The sequence below is a fragment of the Odocoileus virginianus genome, chromosome 2, assembly GCF_023699985.2.
Source record: "Odocoileus virginianus isolate 20LAN1187 ecotype Illinois chromosome 2, Ovbor_1.2, whole genome shotgun sequence".
NCBI lineage: Eukaryota > Metazoa > Chordata > Mammalia > Artiodactyla > Cervidae > Odocoileus > Odocoileus virginianus.
In genome coordinates, this window is record NC_069675.1 from 11,247,807 (window position 1) to 11,266,814 (window position 19,008).

Consider the following 19,008-nt stretch of genomic DNA (forward strand, 5'->3'; position numbering starts at 1 on the left):
TAGCACTTTGCCTATGTAAAGATCTCTTTCCTTCCTTCCCACCTCCTTTCATTTTTCCTGCTGAGAAACAATCTCTCCCGTAGTGATGGATTTAGATTATTTCTGATAACTTTCCATTAGAAATAACAGTGCTGTGGGAAAATCCTTATAATGCTTTTTTGGTACAAGTAGGATTTCTTAAGGGCCCATTCCAGAAACTGAGCTTGCTGTGTAAAAGGCAATGCACATTTCCCTGAACACCAAAAGATCTCACTTTTTTTCATATATTTATTGACTATTTACATTTCCTCTTCTATGAATTAGCTATTAATATCCTTTGTCCATTCTTACATTGACTATATTTTTCTAATTAATTTGTAAGTGTTCCTTTTATATTTGGATATTAATCCTTTGAATTATATATATTGCAAATCTCTTCTCCTAGTCATCTTTTCTTTACTCTCTGGTGTCTTTGGTAGAAAAGTTTTAAATATTGATTCTTAAAATATAATGGTCTTTCCTTGGATTGAGCTTTGAGTCTTGTCCCCACTTCTCACCTTCATCTCCTTTATTAAAATAACTGGATTTTTGAGGGTTGTGTCTAGGAATCAGCTCTTAGATGCATTTATCAATTCTTCTGTTTTCATTTCTAATTTGTTCATTTCTTCTTTTCATAATATCCACTTTTCCTCTTTAATTTGTTGTGGCTGACTTTTTAAAAAACTTATTGCTTTGAATTTATTCTTATTTATTCTTATTCTTTCCTTCTAATGAAACTCTTTAGGGCTCTGAATTTGCTTCTGAGTATATCAGATACTTGGCTATGTATAAGTTTTCATACAATGATCTATATTTTTATTTTTGAAATAAGTCTGAAATTATAGCTTTGAATCCTCTTTAATCAATTAGTCAGAAGAATACATTTTAAATTCCAAATGATTGTGTTTTAAAATTATATATTCTTTTATTATTATTTCTAGTTTATCTGATTTTTAGAGAAAGTGACCTCTACAATTTTGCCATTTGAAATTTATTATGGTTTTCTTTGTAGCATAGTATATGATTATATGAAGAGTAGGACCTTTTGTATATAACAAAAAGTTCAAAACAATAGTAGTTTAAACAAAATAATTTATTTCCCTCTCAGATCAAAGAATTTTGGAGATAGGCAGATCCCACAGTCATTGTGAATCCAGACTTCCATTCTTCTACATCATTCTCAGTGCTGGCTTCTAGTGTCAGTAACTTCATAGCCCAGGATGGCTGTTGAAGATCCAGTCATCACATCTACATCCCAGGGAGGAGAAAGAAGGGAGAAGTAAAAGGATGTACCTTTTATATGAGTCATTTCCTTTTAAGTAGTCTTCTTCAGAGTGTCACACAACAGTTTTGTTTATATTATAATCAAATAATATAAATTAGCTGGATGTATATAATCAATCCCCAAATATAGGGATTCATTAGTGAGAAAGACAAGAAGAATAGCTATAGGTAGTCAAACAAGGATCTTCCATAATAAATTTTTATAAAGATTCCATCAATGCTTGAAAATAAAAAGATATATCATTTGGCAGTATCATCTCTCTCAAACCACAGAAGTTGAGTTTGGGGCTTATTCCTCATAAGAGGTCAACGGGACCCTTTCAAAATTAATGGCTGCCATCAACTGGCATAATCTAGCCAACCCAAGGGATGCCAGCACTCTCTCTAGTTCACAAGTGTTATTGAGAACACCCTGTAGTTTTCCTCCCTCTCCTCTTCCTAAGACAAATCAATCACTCCAGGGCCACTACGGCCTTGTAGGCATTGTAGGAATGTGGGTGCCGATTCCCATGTTTCTCAGGGCTTTACTGCTGAAGTAGATACTGTGAATGTCCTACCAGGACGAGTCCCTCCCAGCCTACAGCAAACATCCCTCTGCGAAGAAATGTGTAGGATGTGAGAATAGGAATTCCAGCCTCTGACATCCTGTATGAACACATGATTGGTATTATTGGGCAACATGAGCTGGGATGGTCTCAGTGGCAGCCGGAGCAAAATGACAATACTCACCTAGCCTCCCTAGGTGAGACTCACTTCTTAGCCCCAAGTAGCTGTATCCCAGGATTCAGAACAGCTGGGCCAGAGGCCAGGTCCCGGGAGGAGCCACTGGTTGTGGAGAACATGTGGCAGTCTATCTGGGCACTTCGATGTGGATAAGAAATGTGAGGACTCATTGGTCCCACTCCCTTCTTGGGGCCACCACCTTGCCCAGTAAGGAGGGAGCACTGTGACTCTCTGGGCACTTCAACCCCGGGCGTGGCTTCCACCAGCCACATCACCTCTCCTAAGACCCTGCTGTCTCCTGCTAGCACTGAACATCTCAGTAAAGGCGTGGTCTGAAGGGGAGTGAAGGTTCCAGTCCATGCCTTAGGGAAGCCCCTGCTGTGATAGAATGGGTAAGAAATATACACATGCAGAAACCACTAAAATGCTTACCAAAATAGAAATGGGGTGCCAGCGAATGTGCTAGGAACTGGGTCCCTGAGTGATAAAGGGAAGGGGTGAGTCAGGCTGGCAGGTGTCTTGACTAAGATGCTTCTGGAAGTAATATCCAAATTACCTCCTGCCTGGGTGAGCATCCCTGACTTGACCCCGCCCCGCCATGCTGCTCCCACCTTGCCTGAGAGTAACTTAACCCTGCCCACATTCTGCTCACTCCCAGAGCTCAGGAGAAACGAGCTGGTTTTCTCCCAGAAGCTGGTGCCAGTTTAGTCAGCAGATTTCACAGATCTACTGGCACCCATGTAGTGTCTTATTTTAAGCTTAACATTTGAAGATGGAAACTTTTCCCCCCTTGATGTGTGGCAAAGTGATCCCAATTTATACATAAGCATGGCGGCTAAGCCAGTGCACCAAGGCTGTTCCCAGGCGGGTGCAGTTCATGGCTCCCCTTTTTCAGGTACCTTCCCAGAAAGACCCCCACCAACTGTGATCGCTTTTGACAGTTGGCATCTAAGTCCTCAGGTTTCCTTCAAGAGGTATGCAGCCCTGTCCTTTCTGGGCACGTGTGGCTGGGGAGAGGCAGGGCCAGGGTGTGGCCCCCATCCTGTCCTCGCTGCATTTCTCCAGCTGCCAGCCTGCACCCTTGGCTCCCATAACGTCTCAGGGCAGAGAGCCTGAGGCTCTTCCAGGCGGCCTCTGTGTCTCCCTTCTCGGCCCTGAGCTCCCTGACATTGCCGTCCTCCTCTCCTCTCTCCTGTCATTCCGGGAGTCTCAGAACTCAAGGCTGAAACCCCTCATATCCAGCTGGGAGACTGAGGAGGACAGACTGGGAGCATCCTGTCAGTGAATTCAGAGGTCTCAGGTTACGTCCAAACCTGATACTTTCTTGGGACATAAAGAGTCCTATCTACTCTGAACCCTCTCATTTTAATGCTGCAGATGGTCGTGTAGACTTAGAAACCCCATTTCTGCAAAGGTGCTGGTTTAAGTCACATCCTCTCTGTGGGGAGGCCGGGTGGGCCCTGGAGGGTTCACTTACGTGAGGATTTGGCTGAGTCTCAGGGCCTTTCTCACATCTCCCAACCCTCTTCATCCCAGACTCGACTTTTTCACACATTTCAATCCCAACCCCAATTTTCTTCCTGGCCATTGTAATCAGACACCAAAATGGCTGGTGTCTGATTTGCTTCTCACTGCAGCTCTGGCTTAGTTTATACCATCTAAGAGGTGGGGTTCAGTTAAACTGGAATGGACCAGTCAGGGACAAACATTCATTTGACAAAAGATATTTTCTTGAAACAGTTGGGCTGCTTTAAATAGCAGCACCCCTAATGCGCCCAAGTATTACTTTTCAGACCATTAGCTATAGAAATCAGAAGATGGAGACAAAGTCGAAGGAAAAAGCAGGCAAATTGTTGAGTACTGGAGCCCATGCAAGGTCTTTTGAAAATGAAGAGGAACATTTTAGATCTGAGTGCATCAGTGTGGAGGAAACGTGTGTGATGCTAAAGGACTGTTGCTTTGCCGGCAAGGACTCCCAGGTATTTGAGAAGTGAACGTTATGTGGTCTCATCCCTCTGAAGCATCTGGAAGCTCTCGAGGAAGACAGATTTTAAACATATATTTACTACCAAGATAAATACTGCAAAGAAGGCAGGCAGGGTGCTGAGAGAGCATGTGACAGGAGACCTACGTCATCTTAAGGGCTGGAGGGGGCTTCCTGGAGGAAGTTACAACTAACCTGAAACCCAGAGGATGAGGAGGGATTAGCCAAATGAAGATGGGGTGGAGGGTGGCAGGACTAATATTTCTGCCATTTTCCTGCCAAGCAAGACAATTTTGTACCCTGTAGTCTTCCCTTGACTTAAATTTCACCACTCAGTTGTTTAGACACACACCCTGTTTCCCCTTTGAATTTTTTTTATACTTTTAAAGTTTTCTTTTTCTTATCTCTTGAATCACTTTCATATGAGCGCCAGCCCCAGGGGTGGGAGGTTGCTCAGTTCTGAGTCCCAATATCATAGCACACAGAATTGTGGCCGGCAGACTTGCTGCCTTGTCCCTGTCTTCAGTGGTTCATGTCTCACTTCTGGCCAAGCAGATGAGATATTTGGTGCCTCTCTCCCACACTGAGACCTCATCTCTCTGCAGAGGTTAGGACACTCTGAAGGTGGAGGGCTGAAGTGCAGTTGTGGTTTTTCTTGTGAGCCAGTTGCCATAGGGGTACAGTCGGCCCCGTTCCTCATTCTGTCCTGAGATGAGGCTCCGTTACAAACTTCCCTTCTTTCTGGACCAGCCAGGGTGGCCCGAGAACTGGACCAATGGTCACCAGTTGGAGTAGGTTGACAAGCTGGGCTGCTCAGGAACCAGCATCACTAGGGAAGACAGTAGTGGTACAGAATTTCGCCCAGGAAGGACAGCATATTCACTCTTTATGTGAAGTAATCCCTGTATCAATCGGCTATTGCTACTCTAGTGCTGACTAACAAACATCCACAAAATTGCAGCAGTAGCCATAGCGTTCATTCTTAGGGATCTGCAGTTACCCGGGAGTTTGGCTGGTCTAGGCTGGGCTTGATTGAGGTAGTTTTGCTTCTCACTGCAGGTCTGGGGTCAAATGGGAGTCAACTCAACCAGACTGGACTCTGCTCCTCACATCTCATCCTCCTTGGATGAGAACACTGGTCAGGACGTGTCACCTCTCTGCAATGTTAGGAGCACAGAGGGCCGGCATAAATAAATAAGGTCTCCGAGGCCTGGGCTTCGAACTGGCACACTGCCACTTCCTCCCACCTGCCTTTGGCTAAAGCAATACCAAGAGCATGGAAACAAATTCCTCCCCTGGCACGGGTATATGCAAGGGCCAAACTCCATCTGTTCCCCTCTTCAAAGGCCGACAGCCTCATGCAATCAGACTTTAATCAAGGGAGTAAGAAAGAGAAGGACGATGGTGGTCATTGTCATAATCCATCATAGATCCTTTCCCTGGCCAAGAATAAGTTAATGTCCTTAATAATGAGTTAGCAATGTTCTTCTGGTGTGTGCTGTGGGCCCAGCTTTGTGCTGAGTGCTTTGGGGGACATCAGAGAGAAAAGCCCTGACTCTACCGTCAGGAGCTCACTACCTTTTGTGGACTAAATGTTGCTCAGTTGTGTAATGTAGACTGTGAAGGTCAGAGACATGAGAGAACAACAAAGACTAGAAAAGAATGAGATAGAAGGAGAGGAACGATACTAACACCTAACACCTGGGGAGGGGGCGCAGTCTCCATTCCAGACACCCTGCCCAATTCTTGCCACGCCTCACTAGTTCTCCTGGTCACCCAGAGAGGTACCAGGACCGTACCCATTTAACAGATGAAAAAACAGAGGCACGAAGACCTCAAGTCACTTGTGCGTGGTCACACAGCCAGTACATATGAGCACCAGAATTGGAGTCCAGCTCCTCCCACCACCAGAGCCTGAGGACCAGTCACTAGGGCCTGTGGCCGGCCACCCAAGGGAAGAGGAAGCCAAGGCAGACAGATGTGCAGAGAGGGCAGCTGCCAGGGGGCGGGAGCCTTGGAGGGGACCCTAGTCGTGTTATGAACTATAAATGGGAGCAAAGATAGGATGTGCGATTTGGCCGAGGTCCTGCGACAAGATAGGGTGCAGGCTGGGAATTCTGGCTGTCGGCTCTCCTCTATGTTCCCTGGTCCCAGCCGCTTTCTGGGCTCTCTACCCGCTGAGCGGCCACGCTGAAGCATCTCCGTCTTGGAAGAGGTGCCATCCACTGGCATTGAAGCCGGCGGACTGGCTCCCTCTCTCTATTCATCTCTTTCCTCGTTTCCCCTGCCGTGTTCTGGAAAGGGCAGCGTGAGGCAATGTGGGCAGGTTGCACCAGAGATATACATCTGAGAACTGAAGGAACATTTATTTTTAATTTAGACTTAAAAAGAAAAAAGGAAGTTATAAAATATCTGCTCTTGCTCCTGGGATTGTGCAGATGGTGCTGCGTGTTGCCTAATAGGGAGCGGGGCTGGCACTGCGTGCTTGCAGCCCCACCAGCCACTGTAGGAACCTGGAAGGCGGGTCCCGGTTCCTCTTGCCTCAGCCTCAGATGGCTCCCTGGCGTCCCCTTCGGCCAGTGTGGCATGGTGTTTCACTGCCTACTCACCTCTCCCTCCCCGGACTCCCATCTGCTGATTGCCTGAGCCTCCTCCAACGAAGCTCATCTCTCAGCCGTTCCTGCTCCCAGGAGCACACACGTGCACACCTCAGCTCCAGCCTACCACCTCCTTTGGCAGATAACCAGACCTCTCTTTTCCTCAACTCCTGCTTGAATGTGAGAACTTACCAAGTTTACACACATCCAAATACCTGTTTAAACAATCTAGTCATTTCCAGGCCCAGGAGTTATGGAAGACATCCCCATACATTTTGCTGTTTGGTCCTTGTGTTCACCATGGTTTGATATTCAACTCTTCTGGTAGTCTCCTCCAGAAGCTGATGGAGCTCAGTGCATAGAAGATGCTCGAAAATGGACATATAATGTGACTTTTCCTTTGTACTCAGGCAGTTGAGCTGGAGAAGGAAGCCCTAGAGAGGTGGGGCTCCCAAGCCAGAAATCAAGAGACCTGACTTTCTCTAGCTTGCTTTGAAGCCTTTGGCAGATCACTGAATTTGTCTAAGCCTCAGTTGCCCCATTTGTAGAACATAGAAAGTAATCTCTATTTTGTTTGGACCCCAAAGTTTTAATAAAGATCTTGAAAGTGACATAAGTAAAAATACTTAGTGAAATCAATCGATTAATTCATCTCTTTAAGAAAGCGTGCCGAGGCACAGGTGCCCAGCCTGTGCAGGAGTTTGGGACAGGAGTCTGGTCAGATTGGCCAACCAGGTGAAAAACTCACTGGTTACACTGTGTGTGTGTGTGTGTGTGTGTATTGCATAGACTGGGTACTAGTTTGCTTTAATTTAGGGCTATAGTTTGTTCTGAAAAATAACTCAATATCACATAAGAAAAAGCAAGTAAGTTGAAAATGAGACAAAAGGAAAGTTAGAGAAGAAAAGATAAAATAAAGGTGTAAGTCCAGTTGCACACAAGACACATGCAGTGTGGTCTGTCTCCTTGGCAGATGTAGGAGACCCAGCCTGGACATCTTGACAGTCAATGCAAAGAGGGACACAGTTGGAGGCCCTGTGTCTATAAGATAGATGCAAACCGGATGTTCAGAAGTATAAATTTCTGATCCTGAAACCAGAAATTTCCTCCAAGAGGATTGATAAAGGGGACCAATGTAATGAACAGTGAGTCCTGGACAACAGCTGTCTGGCAGATACAGTGAGTCCCATGGGCCACATCTCCTGATGGCCCTGGTGACCCAAGTGCAGTTCAGGGGGTGCAAAGGAAACTGAGGGGGAGAATGCAGTGTAGCTCATAACACACCTGTGTTATATAAACCAGTGGGTTAAGGGAATGTGTTTCCCAACAGTGGAAAATAGCTTTTATTTCCTTGGGCTAGGAGGCAAGCAGACATACACATATGTGTATGTACATTCCAGTGCAGGAGAATGCACGCCCACACACACACACACGCCTACCACACACTCATGGGCTCACCTGTCTGTGCCCAGCTTTGGCCTCTCTAGGCTGTTTCCTCGCTATGGTCTGGTCCTGACTAGGGCACTAGGAGGAGATCCTGGGTCCCCTGGAGTTCCTTCTTGGCAGGACTGGTGGGAAAATTCCCTTTTACAGACAATGGAACCATCTGTATTGGCTTCATACCTACTACTTGGACTTGGGGAATAGAATTTAAGCTGAGATAGGAACTCCAAGGTCAACCTCTTCATCCTGCAGGGGAGAAAGCTAGAACCCCAAAGGGGCAAGTCTTCTGCTGGAGAGCATACAGGAATAGAACCAAAGCTGAGACCCAGATCCCTGATTCTCACTCCAACACCGTAAGCTGTCATTGAGAAGAAAAATTGAGTAGGGATCTTATTTGGGGGAAAAAATATCATAAGATAATCCTTCATCAGTGCTATGGAATGGCTTTACATTATATAATTTTATTCAAACTGATATGGGCCAATAAATATAAATGTGTATGCATGTTCACTGTTTTAAAACATTTTAATGTTTAAAACATGATTTACTAATGCTGCTAAGGATGTCTAGAATTTGATTTACTGCATAGAATTGAATGTTTATACTTGTTCCTTACAGAAATTCTTGCCAAAGAGCCATTTTATCTACAGGAATAATAAATAAGTCAATATGTGGATGGCTGTGCACATTTTTTCCATATGCAACAGCACTTGGTAGATGTTATTTTGCGCACAAGCACTCAAAAGGTAAATCTGACAGATACATATGAATCCTTGAAGTCTAAGATTTGGTCAGTGTCAAGATCAGGCAATTAATCTGGACATAAACCAAAAGAATAAAGTCGTTGGGTCTAGGCCTTAGATATTTGGGCTTTGGAAATAATGAGTCCACACTTATGTAACCAGACTTGGTCATATGTGTGTATTTATTCATTTATTCACACATTCAACAAATACTTATTAGACATCTATGTTTCATTCAATAGCCTAAACATAGTGTAGGTTTTGCTTCATGGGGGCCCAGAGATAATATATAAATTTCCCTACTTGTGTTGGTAAAAAGGCCTTTAAATATGGAGCTTCCCAGGCAGATCAGTGGTAAAGAATCTGCCTACCAATGCAGGAGATGTGGGTTTGATCCCTTGGTTGGGAAGATCCCTTGTAGGAGGAAATGGCAACCCACTCAAGTATTCTTGCCTAGAAAATTCCATGGACAGAGGAGTTAGGTGGGATACAGTCAATGGGGTTGCAAAGAGTCAGACACGACTGAGCACGCACCCTTTAAAGCCTTTGAAATGAATATTTTTGAGTCCTCAGAAAGATCCTGTTGGACGGCTAGGGTGCGAAGAAGCCAGGTTAGCTGGGTGGAAGGGGCTCCTTTTGTGTGCTCCTTTGTTTTTATTGTTCCCCTGGACACCAGTTATGAAAATACACATCTGCTGCTAAAAAGAACACAGAAATACTCCAGAAGAATGTGAGGAAGTACTGACCTGCAGGGACATCTACGTGCTGTGCTATAGATTTTTTTGATGCCTGGAGATATGTATATGTATGTGTATTTGTGTACATGATATATATGGTGAAGTTTTTTCCCTTTATAAAAATGGATTATGCTGTCATATAATTCTGCAACCATGGTTTCTTCATTGTATGTCATCTCACTTTGGGCAGTGGTTTGTACTGATCATACACATCGGTTTGTACGGATCCAGCTCACTTTTGTTCGTGACTCTGTCATTTTTCTTTGCAAAAGTGTAGGGGGTTTCTTCTTCCTTCTTCAGCCTTTTCTTTCTCTCTCATAGGTTGTTGGTCTTCTCTTGCCCAATCAGACATTGGCGTCCACTGTCTTCTGGCAGGTAACAATTTCCCTGCGAAGAGAAGGCTCCTGAGAGGGCACCCAACAAGTGCTGGTTAGAGCACCCTGCCCCAGCGTCACCTCTCTATCTAGTCCCCTTGCGGAAAGTCGCCCCCCCTTCCGACTCCTCCCCAACCCCGAAGCCACTGGGAGAAACCTTAGGACTTCGGTCCTGCTGAGCAGGTCCCAGCAGCCAGCCCTTGGGCCATTATATGTGCCCTAACCTTTGCACAGAGGGGATGAGGGCTGGCTTCACCTGGATGCTTGTTCCATGGCCAGTGACTCTGAGGCCCTCTGCCTCATTTTGACATCAGCCTCATCCAAATCTATGGGGGAGGTAATCCACCCTCAACCCTAGGGTAGTGAGGTGGGTGAAAGAGCATTACGGACCCCAGTCTCTGCCCTTGGAGGCAGTCTGGGTTGTGGCTGTCTCAAAACAGTAGCTCTGTATGTGTCTGTGTAAGGAAAGCAGGACAGGAAGAAAAACCTGTTGGTCTTCAGGAAAAAATGCAGAGTCTTCCTGAAGGGAAAAAAAAACCTAATAGTGTCCATGTCTAGGCTCTGCGGGTGGTGCAGGACACTGGGCTGGGGTATTATGAAAGAGGCTCAAGTCTGCCAGCCCTTCCAGGGCCCTTCTGGAACGGTGTCCACCTTCAGTCCAGTCATTAATATAAAAAGGATGATTCGACAAAGCCTGTGGGCCCATTTGGGGCAGTGGACCCTAGAATTCTGGGAGAGGGGGCCAATGTCTTGGTTTACCAGGAACTGAGGTGTTTCCCAGGACTGGGGTCTTTGGGCGCTGAAACCTGCATCGTCCTGGCAAATCAGGATGGCTGGTCGCACTAACATGGGGGGGTGGATGGAGCCACTATGGATGGAGACTCGAGTCTTTCTGGAGGACTGTGGCCTCCCAGGTTCAGACCTAGCTCCCGGGGAGGTGACCACCTCTCCTGACTTCTCCCCCGCCTCCTCCCCTTGCCTTTCAGTGGCTGAACCAGAGCCACAACGCCTGTGTCAACTATGCAAACCGCAACGCTACCAAGGTGAGCATGGCAGACCCTCGCCTGGTGGCGGGCTGCAGGCAGGGTGACCCTCTCCTCTCTGCCATGTGGCATGCCTCCGTCAGGGCTGCTCCTCCGGGTTTGACTGCCAGCCCTTCAGGAGGGGCCCCACCAGGGAGGGGCTCTTCCCATGACGTGACGAAGGCCCATCACGTGAGAGTGTGGTGGGGAAGGCGGAAGGGATAAGCCCCGCTGGTTTCTGAACACTTCTGGGGCAGCCCTTGCATCAGGACAGCATCAGGCACGTGAGGACGGACTTCCTCTAAATCTGCCTCCAAGCTTGCCTGGACGCGGCCCCGGTGCCCCGAGATTGCTGGCTGCAAAGCTGAGGGGCCGCCTGCGAGGGTGAGGGGTCTGAGAGGACCCTTGTCCCCCCAAAGTGCCCCCGCTCCTGGGATGAGCTCACAGCGGAGGCCCAGTCACCCTTCTCCCGTCGAGGAAAGGCTGGGCCCCTGGACTTCGCTGACAGGGCTTTCTCTCCCCGCGTCAGTCCCCCCACACTTCCGTCCAAAGGCAGCAGAGGGGAAGGGAGGCCTAGGTCCCCTTGGGGGCTGCCAGTCTGGGGAGGAGAGGGTCTGGGCTCTTGCAGCCTTGGTGGGGAGTGACGGGAGTCATGAGCTGGGATGAACGGTACGAGTTCTGGGCCTGATACTCTAGGGACATCCCCACCTTCTCCCGTCTAAACCTTCGGCCCACGTCTCTCTCAGATGCTTCACACCTGGGCAACTCTGCTTGGCTGGCTCCCATTCACCTTAAACCAAACATCTCCAGAACTGCTGTCGTAGTTCCTCAGCTCTTGCTTAATTTTGAGTGTCACAACTTGGGATCCACTTTCCATAGACATATTGAGCAACACCCTCCTACTGGCCTGGAAGACCTGCTTGGTTGATGAGGCCTGTGAGAGCCAGTCAGGCTGTGGCCACCTCAACATTGCCCTTTCCACTGAGAAGGTACTCTGGGTGCCAAACAGCCCCTTTGCAACATTTAGCTTTCCTAACTGGATCTGCTTGCCCCAGCCGTAAGTGACCTCTTTTGGCTCTTGCTGTTTTCTACTTCCAGCCAAATGTCTGCCAAGGACTTTTCTAGAATAGGGCAGGAGGGCAGTGGGCCCTTTGGCGTCTCCCTGGACATAGCTGCCCCACATTTTCCGTGTGCGGAGCGGTGCTGAGGCAGGCATGGATCCCTTTGGCTTCCAGAGGCCTTCCTTTGCTCCTGCCCTTTAGGCTACCGGGCGGGAATGGCTCTTGTGGCTGGGGCCCTTTGCAAGGGTGGGAGCTTTGGGCACCCTGGGGTCCTGAAATTCTGTATCTTTCAGCCTTCACCTGCATCCAAGTTCATCCAGGGCTACCTGGGAGCTGTCATCAGCGCCGTCTCCATCGCTGTGAGTAACCCCCACCCCCTGCCATCCACTCCACCCTGCTGCTCTGTGGCTGACCCCCCAGCATCTCGGGCCAGACCTTGTCTGCGGGTCAGGGCTGGGCAAGCAGTGCGGGAGGCAGAGGTTTCTGTGTGGGGGCTGTCAGGCAGGGAAAAGTAGACCATAGGTAGAGAAGGTGACGCTTTCATAGGGAGAGAGCACAGGCTGGTGCTCCAAGTTTGGGAGAATGGGAAGGGAGGGGAGGCAGTGCCCACGGGCCGTGTGAAGGGCTGACAGTCCAGCCAGGGGCAGGAAGCCTGCTCTAGAGAGATGCATGTTTACCTGCTACCTTCCTCAGAGGAAGCTCAGTGATGTGGCTGATGCAGCAGTGAAGGGCCTCACAATCCAGCCCCAAGATTGGTCCAGATGCCAGCTCCCCTTTAGTCTTTGCCTGTGTTCCCTGGGTGCCCTCTTGGTGGCCTTGGTTATGAGGTCACATGTCCAAGCCCTCCTGGAGTTCTGTGAATTCCGCAAGACAGGGGCAATAGACTCATTTTGAATCCCACAGGGCTTTGAGAATACAGCAGCTACTAAGTAGGGGAGGTTTGTAGACTGACTATGTGAGACCAACTATCTGCCCGGTTGAAGGCAGAGGGCAGGTGACCCAGCGAAGGGCCTGAGCCAGAGCCAGAGTGAAGACCAGGCTCCCAAGACCTTGGCATGTTCATCCCACCCCTGAACCTGTCTTTGGTCCTCTCTCCATCCTGGCTGGGTGGTCTCCCATAGCCCACTCCAGAGGGTAAGAGTCACTTTACAGCTTCATTGTTTTATTCATTACCCAATAAGTACAGGTAGTTGGCAAGAAAAATAATCAGGAAATGCAAAATTAAAAATATTTGCACATAATAAAAATTCACATATACTCATCTTTTTGTAAAACCCACCTTCTCATCTTTCCCACTGGTGAAGGCAATGGCAACCCACTCCAGTACTCTTGCCTGGAGAATCCCAGGGACGGGGGAGCCTGGTGGGCTGCTGTCTATGGGATCGCACAGAGCTGGACATGACTGAAGTGACTTAGCAGCAGCAGCAGCATCTTTCCCATGTCCTTAAATAAATGTAGTAGTTCTCGCCCGTGTACTGACCCACTGGTATGGGTGATACCTATATGGTATGGTGGTGATACCACACACCACCATTTATTTCACCGTTCTCCAAAATGGATTTGTGGCTGTACTAAGATGGCCTCATTTACTCTGTTCCCACGTGGACCAGGTTCACTTCCAAATACCTGTTAGGAAGGGGGTGGTCCCCATTTCATGCCCAAGATCCCTCTCCTTTCCTTACGGCTTACCCAGGCACGAAGCCAGAATTGCCAGATCCATTTAGATCACTCATCAAGAGGCTGCTAACCCACCCTGGTGGTCCTGCAACCCAACATGAGACTTCATACCTTTGAGGGTCTTACTAATTGGGATCTCTGATTCTGGGGGTTGCTGGTCAGGGTCAGGGGACCTTGTGAGAGAGGAGGAGGGGCTCTGTCACCTTCCTGCTGCTCCTTCTGACACGAGGGGCCTAGAGCTGTGCCTGTTTTAGTGGCTTGAATATCCCAAGTTCCTTCTTTGAGATGTAAGGGGAGGTGGGGAGGAGCCAGGAGGAGGAGGCCACACGGGGAGTGGCCTTGGCTGGGACAGGCTGTAGTGCAAGGGGCTCACTGTCCTGGGGGACATCTCTCTCCAGCAGGCCTGGGGCTGCAGGTGTGGGGACATGGCTTCTTCCCAGGGCTCCAGGCTCTCTGCACCCCAGTCGTCACTGCCCCACCCTTGCAGCCCTCGTTCCATCCCAACTTTGTAGGGCCAGATCCAGCCCAGATTGTGGGGTGAAGGTTCTGACGCCCAAGCTGCAGAGTTACTGGAGACTTAGGGCCCTCCAGGCTTGCAGAGCCAAGGGCTTACTCACAGGGGATGGGGCCTCATGCTGGGCTGTTACAGCCCCCAGGGGGTGTACCTGTGCCTGGGGACACCCTCCTTCCCCTCCCCTCCTAGCTGCAGAGCGCCTGGAGGAGGTGTTCCCTGACTCCGCCAGCCCCAAGTCCTAGAAACTTCTGTCTTTCTCATACACTCGCTCAGTCCCGCCCCACGTCCTGTCCTCTCATTGTTCTGCCGGATTTCACATTTACCAGGGACAGGGACAGGCCCCGTGTCTTCCCCCCCACGGAGCGGGGTGCAGAGCAGTGCTCCGTGAACACTTGTTATTAGGTTGCTGATGGATGGTTGGCTTTAGAGGCCCCTCTGCGCTCCACCCGCCAGTGGCTTGTCCCCCCGCCTGACGTCTGCGCACAGTGAGGGTCTAACTCCGGCAGATGGAGTGGAGTTTCTGACTTGGAAAATATGCAGCTTGCTTGCTTTTCTTTTGTGTGTGTAAAGCATGAAACCTCCAAAGAAAGAGGCTTTATTTTATTTTCCTTTTCCCTTGTTCTTTGGAAGCCCAGGCCTCGCGGCCTCATTAACTGATCTCTGCTTCAATTAGTGACAAATCCACCCCTCTCCCTCCTACCCCAGGGTGAGCCTGTTAGGAGGAGATGACCTGCAAACAAGTGTCACGGCCCCAGTGGTTGGCCCAATTCTGGCATTAATTAAAGTGAGTCCTACAAGCAGGCGGCATGGATGAGGGCTGACAAGCCAAGGGCAGATCCCAGAGACTGAGGACCTGCTGAGTCAAGGCCAGGCCCTGTGAGTCCAGCCCTTTCTCTGGACCTGGGAGAGCCCGTTTCCCCTCTCAGAAGAGCCCCTGACCTTGGGCAGCAGCCCCAAGAATAAGTCCCCACTGTGTACCCCCTCACTGCAGTCTCCTACGGGTGGCAGGACCACCAGTGGGGGGGTTAGCAGCCTTTTGGTGAACCCTCTAAATAGATCTGGCAATGTCTGTCTTCTTACTCGGGAATAAAAAAGAAATTTCGTCTTAAGTTATTTTTGAAATCTAGCAGTTTGCTGTCTTTTAACAAAGGAAGTTCTGTCAGCGCGCGCTGTGCTTCAGTTCGGGCGCTCGTGTTGAGCATTTCTGTGATCACCCCCGCCGAGTCCTGGCTACCGGAGGGAGACCCAGTCATTCCCTTCAGGAGTGCAAGAGTGCCAGGCACTTCGCCAGTGCTGGGGAATGGCACAGACCGGGGTGACCTTCAAGGTGCTGAGAGGGGAAGAAGCGGGGGATACGCTGTGGTGTCACCGTGATTATGATAAAAGTGATTCGGTGGGAAACGACATGGGGGAGCACCCCCTAATTCACAGTCTGTCTTCTAAGACAGACTGGGGAGGTGAGGGCAGGGCTGTGTGTTCCAGAAAGAGGGCACAGCACCCAAAGGGGCGCCAGGAGAAGGAGAGCAGGACAGATTCCAGAAGCTGTCAGAAAACGAGCATGGCTGCCCTGGAGGGGGTGATGGTGACGGGCTGACGATGAAGCGGGCAGGGGTGGGTCAGCAGGGGCCGGCCATGAATTGCCCATGCGTGCCTTGTCAGTCGTGAGGAGAGCCCTGCTAGGAGCCCCTGCCTGGGCTCAGGGGCCTGGGGCATTGCAGAGGGTGTGGACAGAAGAGGGTTGGAGGGGAAGTTATGGGCGGTTGGCAGGGCCAGCAGATGGACCACCTGACTGGACACGGGGTCCCCGGTTAAGAGTGGACTTGGGGCCGGAGAGGAAGGTGCAGGGCTAAAGACTCACACGAACAGGCAGGAGCTGGATGGCAGAGCCAGAGAACGAGTGTTGCTTCATGCCTGGTCCTCGAAACACTTCACCTTCAGCCAGATCTTCGCTGGCCAAAGGCTTTCCTGTTGGAGAAATGCTGACCTCTATTCCTAAAGGGCCTGGGCCCTGGAGAGTCCCTTTTGTATAGGATGCAGTGGTTGTCTGTTAACCTAGACAGTGGGCACGAGGAGGTATCTCAGGGGGTGCCTGGGCTGAGCCCCACCCCTCCCAGTTCCCATTGCTTACTGGAGCTCCGTGCCCCCATGATAGTCAGACTGGCAAGTAATCATAGTGGGTAACACTTATGGAGTGCTTTCAACTTGCCAAGCATCTCCTAAGGCACACCCTAAGCTACACCCTGGACCACGGAGGACACCCTGAGCTACAGCTCAAGCACAGAGTGAGCCAGGTGTAGTCTTGCCGAACACCCAGGAACCAAGTATGCAGGTGGGTAGAGTGCAACCCCTTGTTACACTTAAGGAGCCCCTCAAAATTTTTGTTGCAGTCCTCTCTGGTCTCAGAGCACCTGGGAGGGACTTGTCTACTAGGTGGCAGGGTAAGAGTTCCTTCAGTGGGGAGCCAACAGCACAGCTTGACTTTTCCAACCTCCTTACACCACAGGAAACCAGGAAGAAAAAAGTGGGTTTTTGTCAGTAAAGTAGTGTCTGTCCTTGACTTTGCTTCTGTACCTCAATCTTCATTAGCATCCTCACCAGGTGCCCTCTGTAGTCCAGGGTATAGGTCAGGGTGTCCTCATGGTCCAGGGCGTAGCTCTTGGTGTCCCCATGGTCCAGGGTGTAGCTCTGGGTGTCCCCATGGTCCAGGGTGTAGCTCCGGGTGTGCTCTGTGGTCCAGGGTGTATCTCTGGGTGTCCTCTGTGGTCTAGGATGTAGCTCTGGGTGTCCTTATGTCCAGGGTGTAGCTCCGGGTGTCCTCTGTGGTCCAGGGTGTAGCTCAGGGTGTGCTCTGTAGTCCAGGGTGTAGCTCTGGGTGTCCTTTGTGGTCCAGGGTGTAGCTCTGGTGTCTCCATGGTCCAGGGTGTAGCTCTGGGTGTGCTCTGTGGTCCAGGGTGTAGCTCTGGGTGTGCTGCGTGGTCCAGGGTGTAGCTCTGGGTGTGCTCTGTGATCCAGGGTGTAGCTCTGGGTGTGCTCTGGTCCAGGGTGTAGCTCTGGGTGTGCTCTGTGGTCCAGGGTGTAGCTCTGGGTGTGCTCTGTGGTCCAGGGTATAGCTCTGGGTGTGCTCTGGTCCAGGGTGTAGCTCTGGGTGTGCTCTGGTCCAGGGTGTAGCTCTGGGTGTGCTCTGTGGTCCAGGGTATAGCTCTGGGTGTGCTCTGGTCCAGGATGTAGCTCAGGGTGTGCTCTGTAGTCCAGGGTGTAGCTCTGGGTGTCCTCTGTGGTCCAGGGTGTAGCTCTGGTGTCTCCGTGGTCCAGGGTGTAGCTCAGGGTGTGCTGTGTGGTCCAGGGTGTAGCTCTGGGTGTCCTCTGTGGTCCAGAGTGTAGCTCTGGATGTCCTCTGTAGTCCAGGGTGTAGCTCTGGGTGTCCTCTGTAGTCCAGAGTGTAGCTCAAGTGTCCCCATGGTCCAGGGTGTAGCTCAGGTTGTGCTCTGTGGTCCAGGGTGTAGCTCTGGGTGTGCTCTGTGGTTCAGGGTATAGCTCTGGGTGTGCTCTGGTCCAGGGTGTAGCTCTGGGTGTGCTGCTGTGGTCCAGGGTGTAGCTCTGGGTGTGCTGCGTGGTCCAGGGTGTAGCTCTGGGTGTGCTGCGTGGTCCAGGGTGTAGCTCTGGGTGTCTTCTGTGGTCTAGTGTGTAGCTCCGGGTGTCCTCTGTGGTCTCGGATGTAGCTCAGGGTAACCTCATGTCCAGGGTGTAGCTCTGAGTGTCCTCTGTGGTCTAGTGTGTAGCGCAGGGTGTCCCCATGGTTCAGGGTGTAGCTCAGGGTGTCCCCATGGTTCAGGGTGTAGCTCAGGGTGTCCTCATGGTCCAGGGTGTAGCTCAGGGTGTCCCCATGGTCCAGGGTGTAGCTCAGGGTGTCCTCATGGTCCAGGATGTAGCCTCAGGTGTCTTCATGGTCCAGTGTGTAGCTCAGGGTGTCCTTATGTCCAGGGTGTAGCTCTGGGTGTCCTAATTGTCCAAGGTATAGCTGTGGGTGTCCTTTGTGGTCCAGGGTGTAGCTCAGGGTGTCCTCATGTCCAGGGTGTAGCTCTGGGTGTCCTCTGTGGTCTGGGGTGTAGCTCAGGCCCAGATACTCCTCTCTGAGCCTGATGGAGTTAGGAGACCAACAGCCTGAGAATCCAGAATGTTACCTCTCTGCTGTGATTCTGTGTGGCTTCCAGGTTGGAGCCCCATTGTATGGACCCTGTATCAGAATCCGAAGTGTCCCAGACGCCTGCAGATGGTGATGCTGGCAGTGACAAGTCTGATGCAGATATTGGCTCCACATCTATTCTGGGGAGGACAAGTTGTTGCCCCTTCCTAGGTAGAAGGGGTCTGATATAACTGGTTTTCCAGCAAATGGCCGGCAGTTTCCTGTGGGGCATTGTTCAGGTGTCAGTGTTGGTCACTATTGCTGGCAAAGAAGCTACCCAGCTGCAGCTGGAGCTGACTGGTGTTTGAACCTGTGCACAACTTTGTCCTGCCCCCTTGGCCCTTTGCTTTTGGACCTGTTGCCAAGCAACAGCCTGATTGGGGTTGCCGGACAATTGACCTCCATAGAGGCTCAGGGCCCACTGGTTGCTATCAAGATTTTATTCTATTGCATCAATGCACGCCCTCTGGTGGGCAATTTTGGTACCTCAGAGACGCCTTGACCTGTTCCAGCCCTTGCTCCACCAGGGCCCACAAAAACCCCTGACCATTTTGTTGTGGTTGTTCAGTTGCTCAGTCGTGACCCCATGGACTGCAGCAACCCAGGCTTCCCTGTCCTTCACCATCTCCCAGAGCTTGCTCAAACTCA

General features: G+C 50.2%; 1 protein-coding gene across 5 annotated transcripts in view; it reads left to right on the forward strand.

Annotated features, from left to right (window-relative positions):
* SFXN5 (sideroflexin 5) overlaps window positions 1-19,008 on the forward strand; it is a 123,921-nt gene that overhangs the window by 51,193 nt on the left and 53,720 nt on the right. For 4 of the 5 annotated variants that reach the window (XM_070476322.1, XM_020883347.2, XM_020883346.2 and 1 more), the window contains 3 exons: window positions 9,851-9,904; window positions 10,890-10,946; window positions 12,280-12,345. The exons of the other annotated variant lie outside the window; for it this stretch is intronic. In XM_070476322.1, the coding sequence (XP_070332423.1) occupies window positions 9,851-9,904; window positions 10,890-10,946; window positions 12,280-12,345 (177 nt within the window). The remainder of the gene's footprint in view (window positions 1-9,850; window positions 9,905-10,889; window positions 10,947-12,279; window positions 12,346-19,008) is intronic. 5 annotated transcript variants of the gene reach the window in all.